The sequence below is a fragment of the Artemia sp. Qi Xiang Cuo genome, chromosome 7, assembly GCF_049724085.1.
Source record: "Artemia sp. Qi Xiang Cuo chromosome 7, ASM4972408v1, whole genome shotgun sequence".
Classification (NCBI taxonomy): Eukaryota; Metazoa; Arthropoda; class Branchiopoda; order Anostraca; family Artemiidae; genus Artemia; species Artemia sp. Qi Xiang Cuo.
This window is the reverse complement of record NC_142800.1, coordinates 12232269-12242754: the sequence shown is the minus strand read 5'-3', so window position 1 is coordinate 12242754 and position 10486 is coordinate 12232269. Positions and strand designations below refer to the sequence as shown.

The window sequence follows — 10486 nt, the reverse complement described above, 5'->3', positions numbered from 1 at the left end:
ATAATATAATTTAATCTTTCAATTTTTAACCAATCTGCTTTAATTACCCGTGTTTTATTCTTCTATTTTTTTTTTTTTCAGTTGTACTTTAATTTTTTCTTTTTTTGGTCCCTAACAAGTTCTCTTCTAGGATCTTTATTGTTACTGATGTTTGTGTTATGTTTTTATTCGAATAAATTGAATTGAATTGAGGTTTAAAATTGAAAAGAAATACAAGTCGGTGATTGGACATCGTGGAGTAATGTCCACATAACTATGTATGTCCCAAAAATCTATCTATACCACAAAGCCTAGCCTTTTATCACAGGTCTATGATACAATCTCTTAATGATTGGACGACATGGAGTAAGAATTAATCAAAACTTGAAACGCTGGTTTTAATTTCTCGTCATTCTTTTTCTGCAATAATGCACAACCTTAATTGCCTTAATTAATATCTCAACCAACAGAAAAACTAAAACTCTTATCAGTGAATTTCTAGACAAATAATAAGTCTCTGCTAATTTGGGTTATTGCTATTTCAAGAATATTAAATTTGATCCACTATAATACTGAACCATGAGAGTAAATAATGAAGCTAAAACAACAAGCTAAGTTGGCTACAGTTTACAGTTAGGTTAATAACTGAGTATGGTGAATGATGTACAGTTCTACGGATTATGGTGTAAATTTGATTTACCAGCCCATTTGAATTTTACTGATCATGGATAAGGCTGAGAAAAAAAAAAAGTTAAAATCTTTATATTGCATCATCTTTTAACATTTGATTTCAGGTTAGCACTATTAACTTTGGATTTGACACGCCTTACTAAATTGGATAGAGTTGGGTCTAAACATTGTCCTTCTACTTTCTGCCGCTTTTCAAGTACCTGAAATACAGTAAACAATTAGAGACTGAAAAACATCAAGCCTTACGATAAGTTCAGAAACACATTACAGATACACAAAACTTCTACCAACAGCTTTCTCTTTCCATTTTAAACTTCAGTCACGCCTCATCTTTTCCGTCATGATCGCCTCCTTACCGCATTTAATCTTCGATGACATATCCTCTCATGGCGCATTCTTTTTCCTCGTAACCGTTGTTAACGTAATTTTCTCTACTAACCGCAATTTTCTTTACTCTCTAGTGTAAGTTGTCTCGAAAACCTCTTTTCTTTCATGATCGTTTTATGAGTCAGGTATCCCTCTTGACTGTTGTCCCTCTTGTTAAATTTCCTTCTTCTCGACAAATCAGTGCATACTTGAGTTCTGGAGTACCTACGTATTTAGTAGTGCCCCCTGAATTCGTTTTATGATAGATCTATCTTCTTTTGTGAGTCCACTCATAGTGTCAGGTGTCCCTCTTGAGAAATGTACCTCTTCTAGACCAATAATTGAATACTTGATTTCTGGAGTACCTCCTTATTTAGTAGTGCACCCTTAATTCGTTTTATTATCGTTTTATCTTCTGTTGAGCGTCCCCTCTTAGAGTCAGGTGTCCCTCTTGTTAAATTTCTGTCTTCTCGACCAATCAGTGCATACTTGAGTTCTGGAGTACCTCGTTATTTAGTAGTGCAACCTTAATTCGTTTTTTAATCGGTTGTTCGTTTGTTGTGCTTCCCCTCTTAGAGTCTGGTGTGCCTCTTGATAAAATTCCGTCGTCTCGACAAATCATAGCAGACTTGAGTACTGGAATACAATCGTATTTAGTATTGCACCCTTAATTCGTTTTATGATCGTTCTATCTTCTGTTGTGCGTCCCCTCTTGGAGTCAGGTCTCACTCTTGTTAAATTACTGTCTTCTCGACCACTCATTTAATATTTGATTTCTGGAGTACCTCGTTATTTAGTAGTGCACCCTTAATTCGTTTTATAATCGTTTTATCTTCTGTTGAGCGTCCCCTCTTAGAGTCAGGTGTCCCTCTTGTTAAATTTCTGTCTTCTCAACAAATCATTGCATAATTGAGTTCTGGAGTACCTTCTTTTTTAGTAGTGCACCCTTAATTCGTTTTATGATCGTTTTATCTTCTGTTTCAAGCCCCCTCTTAGAGTCAGGTGTAACTCTTGTTAAATTTCTTTCTTCTCGAAAAATCATTGCATATTTGAGTTCTGGAGTACCTCCTTATTTAATAGTGCACCCTTAATTCGTTTTATGATCGTTTTATCTTCTTTTGAGCGTCCACTCTTAGGGTCAGGTGTCCCTCTTGTTAAATTTCTGTCTTCTCGACCAATCATTGCATATTTGAGTTCTGGAGTACCTCCTTATTTAGTAGTGCACCCTTAATTCGTTTTATGATCGTTTTATCTTCTGTTGTGCGTCCCCTCTGAGAGTCAGAAGTGTCCCTCTAGTTAAGTTTCTGTCTTCTCGACAAATCATTGCATATTTGAGTTCTGGAGTACCTCGTTATTTAGTAGTGCACCCTTAATTCGTTTTATAATCGTTTTATCTTCTGTTGCGCATCCCCTCTTAGAGTCAGGTGTCCCTCTTGATAAATTTCTGTCTTCTCGACCAATCATTGCATATTTGAGTTCTGGAGTACCTCCTTATTTAGTAGTGCACCCTTAATTCGTTTTATGATCGTTTTATCTTCTGTTGTGCGTCCCCTCTTAGAGTCAGGTGTCACTCTTGTTAAATGTCTGTCTTCTATACAAATCATTGCATATTTGAGTTCTGGAGTACCTTCTTATTTAGTAGTGCACCCTTAATTCGTTTTATGATCGTTTTATCTTTTGTTGTGCGTTACCTCTTAGGGTCAGGTGTCCCTCTTGTTAAATTTCTGTCTTCTCTACCAATCATTGCATATTTGAGTTCTGGAGTACCTCCTTATTTAGTAGTGCACCCTTAATTCGTTTTATGATCGTTTTATCTTCTGTTGTGCGTCCTCTCTTAGAGTCAGAAGTGTCCCTCTTGACTGTTGTGCCTCTTGTTAAGTTTCTGTCTTCTAGACCAATCATTGCATACTTGAGTTCTGGAGTACCTCCTTATTTAGTAGTGCACCCTTAATTCGTTTTATGATCGTTTTATCTTCTGTTGCACGTCCCCTCTTAGAGTCAGGTGTCCCTCTTGTTAAATTTCTGTCTTCTCGACCAATCATTGCATACTTGAGTTCTGGAGTACCTCCTTATTTAGTAGTGCACCCTTAATTCGTTTTATGATCGTTGTATTTTCTGTTGAGCGTTCCCTCTTAGTGTCAGGTGTCCCTCTTGTTAATTTTCCGTCTTCTCGACCAATAATTGCATACTTGAGTTCTGGAATACCTCCTGATTTAGTAGTGCCCCCTTAATTCGTTTTATGATCGATATATCTTCTGGTGGGTGTCCCATCTTAGAGTCAGGTCTGCCTCGTGTGTGTTTTGACTCGTTTACATTTTCGGTCTTATATACCTAAACTTGACTTATTGAGTTCTGGATTACCTCCTTATTTAGTAGTGCACCCTTTATTCGTTTTTTGATCGTTTTATTTTCTGTTGTGTGTACCCTCTTGGTGTCTGAAGTGTCACTCTTTTTATTTTTCTGTCTTCTCGACCAATCATTTAATATTTGAGTTCTGGAGTACCTTCGTATTTAGTAGTGCACCCTTAATTCGTTTTATGATCGTTTTATCTTCTGTTGTGCGTCCCCTCTTAGAGTCAGGTGTCCCTCTTGTTAAATTTCTGTCTTCTCGACCAATCATTGCATACTTGAGTTCTGGAGTACCTCCTTATTTAGTAGTGCACCCTTAATTCGTTTTATGATCGATCTATCTTCTGGTGCGCGTCCCCTCTTAGAGTCAGGTGTCCCTCTTGTCTTTTTTGACTAGTGTTAAGTTTCTGTCTTATCTACCAAACATTACCTATTTGAGTTCTTGAGTACCTCCTTATTTACGCGTGCCCCCTTAATTCGTTTTCTGATCGTTTTATCTTTTGTTGAGCGTCACCTCTTGGGGTCAGGTGTCCCTCTTGTTAATTTTCCGTCTTCTCGACCAATCATTTCATATTTGAGTTCTGGAGTACCTCAGTATTTAGTAGTGCACCCTTAATTCGTTTTATGATCGTTCTATCTTCTGTTGTGCGTCCCCTCTTAGAGTCAGGTGTCCCTCTTGTTAAATTTCTGTCTTCTCGACCAATCATTGCATATTTGAGTTCTGGAGTACCTCCTTATTTAGTAGTGCACCCTTAATTCGTTTTATGATCGTTCTATCTTCTGTTGCGCGTCCCCTCATAGAGTCAGGTGTCCCTCGTGACTGTTGTGCGTCTTGTTAATTTTCTGTCTTCTCAACCAATCATTGCATTCTTGAGTTCTGGAGTACCTCCTTATTTAGTAGTGCACCCTTAATTCGTTTTATGATCGTTCTATCTTCTGTTGCGCGTCCCTTCTTAGAGTCAGGTGTCCCTCTTGAATGTTGTGCCTCTTGTTAAGTTTCTGTATTCTCAACCAATCATTGCATATTTGAGTTCTGGAGTACCTCCTTATTTAGTAGTGCACCCTTAATTCGTTTTATGATCGTTTTATCTTCTGTTGCACGTCCCCTCTTAGAGTCAGGTGTCCCTCCTTGACTGTTGTGCCTCTTGTTAAATTTCTGTCTTCTCGACCAATCATTGCATATTTGAGTTCTGGAGTACCTCCTTATTTAGTAGTGCACCCTTAATTCTAACACCAGTCCTTTGGTGTTAGAAGAGAAAAAATCAAGTCTCACAAGACCCTGTGCTAAATATCTTAAACCAAAAGAGGCAAGTGATATCCTTTTGGTCAGCACTAATTGATAACATGTAGCATATTTTTTTTAAAGATAGATCCTTTATATTTTCGCTAAATAAAACATTTTCTTGCGTGGGATGGTACACTACTTCTTTTTTTTATACTTATTAAACATGACCCAGCCTGACTCTTGTTCAGCCAAAAAATTGGCGAGTATGTGCTTTTGGCTAATTCAGCTAAGCGTACGCCACCATTTAGGAGTATTTGCTGTGTAATCATTAAGCGGAGTAGCTCTATCCTTTCTTGTTTTTTTCCACTATTATATTGTACATAAGTATATTCATTAATTTAAGTCTGAAGCCAGATAGCGTTCATGACAGATATTTTTTTTTGTTCTTTTGTTTAGTAGAAACTGTAGCCTACTACTTATTATCGTATTACTACATACGGGCCATAAAAAACTAAAAGTTTTGAATGAGAAGGGAATAAGCTATAAAAGTTTTTTGGAAATAAAAGTAAAGGGTCTGGTTAAACAAAACGAACAGAAATTGTCCTATATAAGGGAGCTGCAAAAATGTATTCGCGGCAATACAAAAAAGAAAAAGATTTTCCGTTAATAACTCCAATTTTTCAGGGGGGGGGGGAGGTAAAAAAGACAATCCACTACAAATCAGTGTAGGGAAGCATTTAAAAGTTCTTTTATTTTGGACTCAGTATACTTCCACATTATAAAAAGAGCTGTCACACACCCCCCACCACCAAACATTCCAAACTCCTTTAAATGAGAATAGGTTAGGAGCTGAATTCCCAGCTCCCCTCTGTAAAAATTTGAAGAGCCTCTCCCGGAATGGTGGAAAATTTGAGCTGGAAAATACTTGATGCCCTAATACTTGATGCAGAACTATAAGAAATGAAGAGTTTACTGAAAGCGATACTCAACTTTGACGCGATCTCTTTTTTACGTAAAAGAACACTTATATAAAAGTAAAGGGTCTGGAACATTAAATTTTAGGTTGAAAATTGACCTCTTCCAATATTTTACGACAGCTGATTAGATGATGCCAACCCCAATGAAAAATATATGTATATATATGTAACAAAACTTGGGCTTCTCATCTTTGGAATCAGTATGAAAAACAGATTGTTTTGAAGTAGGAGGTGTGGCTAAAAAATACGGTGTGAGGTTGAAAATGTTAATTTTCGTAAGCCCGGAACATTTACTCTGCGCTTTTGGCGATGGTAGAGTGTTGACACTCAGTTATTCTTCTATTAGTCCGCCATTATGATGACCGGTTCAAATATCTAAATCACTCAGAGCAGTCGTTTGATGGACACCGAGTGTTTACACTGGTTTGCACCGTGTGCTAGTGCTATTCCAGACAACGTTTTCATAGGAGATTTCCCGTTAAACTCGACAAGTTTGTCATAGAAACACAGATTTATTACTTAAAGTGTATGATAACGAGTGCTTAAAACAAACTCAAGTTTTTATGTGGGGTACAAGATATAAAGAGGGGAGAGAGGATAATCTACGTTTTGGTCGGCCATGAAAAGCAAGAACTAATTATAACATTGAAAAAGTCGGTGAGATAATTCGAGAAAATCTCCATTTCAGCGACTATTTGCTGACCTAATTCAGTAGTCGTTGGAGAGCACCGTGTGTTTGCACTGAGCACCGTGTGCACTGAGTTGGGAAACTGCTTAGCTATTCTGGAGCAGTGTCTTCTTGGAAATATTATCGTTAAACTCGACAAATTCCCCATATAAACATTAAATTTGTTACATAAGGTATATGGTGACGAGTGCTTAACACAAACTCAGGTTTTTGAGTGGAGTAAAAGATATAAAGAGGGGAGAGGGGAAGCTACAAATGATCCACGTCATGGTGGGCCACGAAGAGCAAGAATTAATGATAGTATCGAAAAGGCTGGTAAGATTATTAAAAAAAATAGATGTTTGAGTGGAAGACCAGTTGGTAAGTTAACGAACCTTGAAAAAGAAACAGTTCAACAAGTTTTACATGGCAATTATACATAAACAATGTGTGCTGGAAGTTTGTACCGAGAAACCTCACTACTGATAAAAAGGAAGCCCAAAAGACCAATCTGTGCTGAAATTTTAAAGAACGTTTAAGCTGATACTACCTTTCGAGAGCCTGTAATAATATGCAACGAATCATCGTTTTTCACGTACGACCCTGAAACCAAGCGACAGTCCATAGACTGGAAAAGCCATAGCTCTCTAAGGGAAAATAAAAGTAAGGATAAGCAAGTTGAAATTCAAAGCCATGATGATTGAGTTTTCCAACATCCAAAGGATCGTTCACATTGAATGGACACCTGAAGATCAAACTATTGACCGACTTTCACGAAGGTTTTGACCACTTTTCGTGAACACGTGCAGAGAAAAACACCTGACATGTGAAAAAGTCGTTCGTGGATTCTTAATCAAGATATTACACCAGCGTAACCAGCACTGTCGATCAAGAGGCTCTGGACGAAACATAGAATTCCTGCGTTGGAGCATCCAACCCACTCTCCTGACCTTGCTCCATACGACTTTTTTTTTGTTTCTTAACAACAAGGACGAATTGACAATAATACGTTTTGAGTTTATGGATGCAGTGAAGGAAAACATAACTTAGACAATAGCAAACATATCAGAAGACAAAATGCAGTACTGCTTCCTACAAAGGAAAATTTAGTTGGAGTGGTGAAGGAACTGAGGAGGGGAAGTTGAAAGTGATAAGGGTTCTCTATGGTAAAAAAACCTTGAATGTTTTATTTATTTATTCCAGTAATTTTCTAGCCATACCTCCGATACATTGTTTCCAAACTATTTCGTTTTACAGAGTTTTGACTGCAATGACAAGGGTGTCTCTTTACTTGCCGCTCATTCGGTTTGGTAATCATTACATATCTAGCATATATGCAACAAAAGAAAGAAAATTTGAGTAAACAAAATAAACCAGAAGTTTGCAACACAGGGCTACCGTCATGGGTAAACAGGTGCAATCCTTAAAGGAGGGGGAGAGGGCTCAGACACTTTTTCTTAGAAGGGGGAGCCAAAAGATAAAAAAGACATTTCTTTTTTGACCGAGGGGAGAGTCCTTTAGATCAGACAACCAATATAAACTCCTCTCTCATTTCATCCCTGTGTGCAGGTATAACACTTCCTAAAGAGCATTTCAAACTTGAAAACATAAAATACTTAAAGAATGAGAAAAATAAAAAATAGAAGAATAAATAATGTCTAAGGCCACACTGGCTAAACATGAAAAGATGAGAAAATACTAAAGAAGAAAAAATGAGGATACAACAAAGGATATATAAAAACAAAAGATACTAAAACAACACAACCTCTAATTGAAAGCGTCCCATTGGCAGGCAAAAAAAAAATCACAATCTTACCCTATTTTACAACACTGGGCGACCAACTGAAAAAGATTTTAAAAAGACAGCCTGAGCGTAGCTTTCAATAGCTCAAACAAATTACAGACCTTGTACAACTGGGGAAAAGATAAAACCAGCCCCATCCAGGGGAATGGCGTTGACACGATCCTCTGTTCTCTGTTCTATATTGGTAGAACTCAACAACAATTATTAGAGAGATTGATGGAACACAAATCTTTAATTCATAAAACCATGAAGCTACACCAAAGGCCTAAGAATTTTGATTCCGCATAGACCCAATCAAAATTCACGTGTACGACAACCCACACCAAAATTTACTTGGATTTATTTTACTGAAATGTCGTTCAATATCAGATATTTTATTTAGTAGCCCTTTCACTTTTACATGGATTCATTAAAAAAACTTCCCGAAAAAGAAGTTTTTCAAAGAAAAGTAAAGACCATATTAAACTTAAGCTCAGGAGATACAAATACCTGTTAAAATTCAAACTCGAAACGACCAGAAATTACTATTAAAGAATAAATGAAACCCAAAACAAACAGAAATTAAATAAACAATCATAGCAAAAAACATACAACAAGTAATAATATAAATTATTAAATAGATCTTAAAGCGAGTAATTCTTTTATTGAATATGTAAATCAATCTTAAAACGAAAACAAATATTTTTTTATTAAATCATAAATGAAACTTAAAAAGAACATAAATTAAATACACAATCAATGCGAACAAACATACAACATATATTTATGCAAATGAATAAATAAATCTTAAAACAAGTGAGACTAAAATTGAATATGCAAATCAAGTTTGAATCGAATAAAAATAACTACAAACAAGAGTTTGGGTATCGCCTCACTGCAGAAGCCTAAAACCTGCTGCGTCATTGGCGCCTTACTGAAAACAATATGAGTCTTAAACAGTCTTGGAAAGTATAAACAAAATCAAATTGAATATTATATATATAACGATATTAATTGTTGAAAGATCCATCGGTTCAAGATTTTTTTTTCACTTTAATTTTTATTTTAATTTTCAATGCTTTAAGAACTAGAAAGTAATAAATTTGTAATATACAAGCAGTTTGTTTTCAGTGAACCGCCAATGATGTTGAAGGGTTTATTTTTCTACAGTTAAAGAAGGGGAGAGTATACAAATTTCGTTTATAGTAAAATTATATTTTTCTTGACCAACCTTGGAAAGAGGTAATAAATTAAACTGAATATTTTATGTATAATGATATTAATAGCTGAAAGCTCATCAGTTCAAAATTTTACTGTAATTTTAATATTTATCTTCAATATTAAGTACAAAAGAAAACATTTGTAATATAATTCGTTTTATTATTTAATTGTTTATTTGTTTGTTTATTTTGATTGTTTAGTTAATTTCTGTTAGTTTTGGGTTTCATTTATTCTTTAATAGTAATTTCTGGTCGTTTTGAGTTTGAATTTTAACAGGTATTTGTATTTCTTCAGCTTAAGTTTAAAATGGCCTTTACTTTTCTTAGAAAAACTTATTTTTCGGAAAGTTTTTTAAATTAATTTTTGTTCGTTTTTGATTGCAAAAAGTTTCAAGTTTTTATGGCATGGGGGGGGGGGGGTTGCTTACTGTCCGCTTATTCTTTACTTTAAAAAACGGTTCTAGAACTTTCATTTGAAATCGAATGAGGCTTTTTTCTAAGTCTATACGATTACTTCTTTGATAAAAAACTTATATATGAACAATAGACAGCTTGCATAACTTGTGAACAACAATTAACAACAGTGAATGGATTGAAAAATAGCAATTTTAATTAACGCACTCTTACGTTAATTAAGTAAATTATATTACTTTATACTATGTTAGGGGGGGGGGAGGACGCCCCCCTCGCCCCTCCCCTGTATCCGCCACTGCCTTATACTCTCTGTTTCTTTCCTTTTTAGGGAGGAGAGCATATGCCTAATAGGTGTGTGTTCATACCAAAACATTCTAACTCTCATTGGGCCTTCAGGTATAAACAGAATTAGTTCAAAGGAAGGGGTGAGGAAAAAGGGCATGAGGGGGGGGGCTATTTGCCCTTCGATCAATTTTGACTCTTAAGAGCTGGACTAGAATTTCCAATCAAATGAGCCCTCTCTGAAGTTTATACGAGAATCTCGTCCTGCCCCTGGGCCCTGGAGGATTTTGTCGACGCCAGAGATTTGTTACCTAACCTTTCAACTATTTTTAACAAAAAAGTTTTTTTAACCCTGGCATATAAAGCAGCTCTGGGGGAAAAATAATAAAAAATATTGAAGTCGGATAAAATTTTTTCATTTATTTACATCTGCATCGGTTATCTTTAAGTTTATAAGATAGTTAATTTTTGTTTCTGTTTATGTATGGTTTTGTCTATTCTTTAACAGTAATCTCTGGTCTTTTTTAGTTTTAA

General features: G+C 35.8%; 1 protein-coding gene across 1 annotated transcript in view; it reads right to left on the bottom strand.

Moving 5' to 3' along the window:
- Positions 1-725: 725 nt before the first annotated feature.
- The window catches only part of LOC148949957 (ESF1 homolog), a 66226-nt gene continuing 56465 nt past the window's right edge, over positions 726-10486 (bottom strand). The window contains exon 11 of the mRNA XM_089092026.1: positions 726-869. Coding sequence (XP_088948152.1) covers positions 750-869 — 120 coding nt within the window. The 3' untranslated portion in view covers positions 726-749. The remainder of the gene's footprint in view (positions 870-10486) is intronic.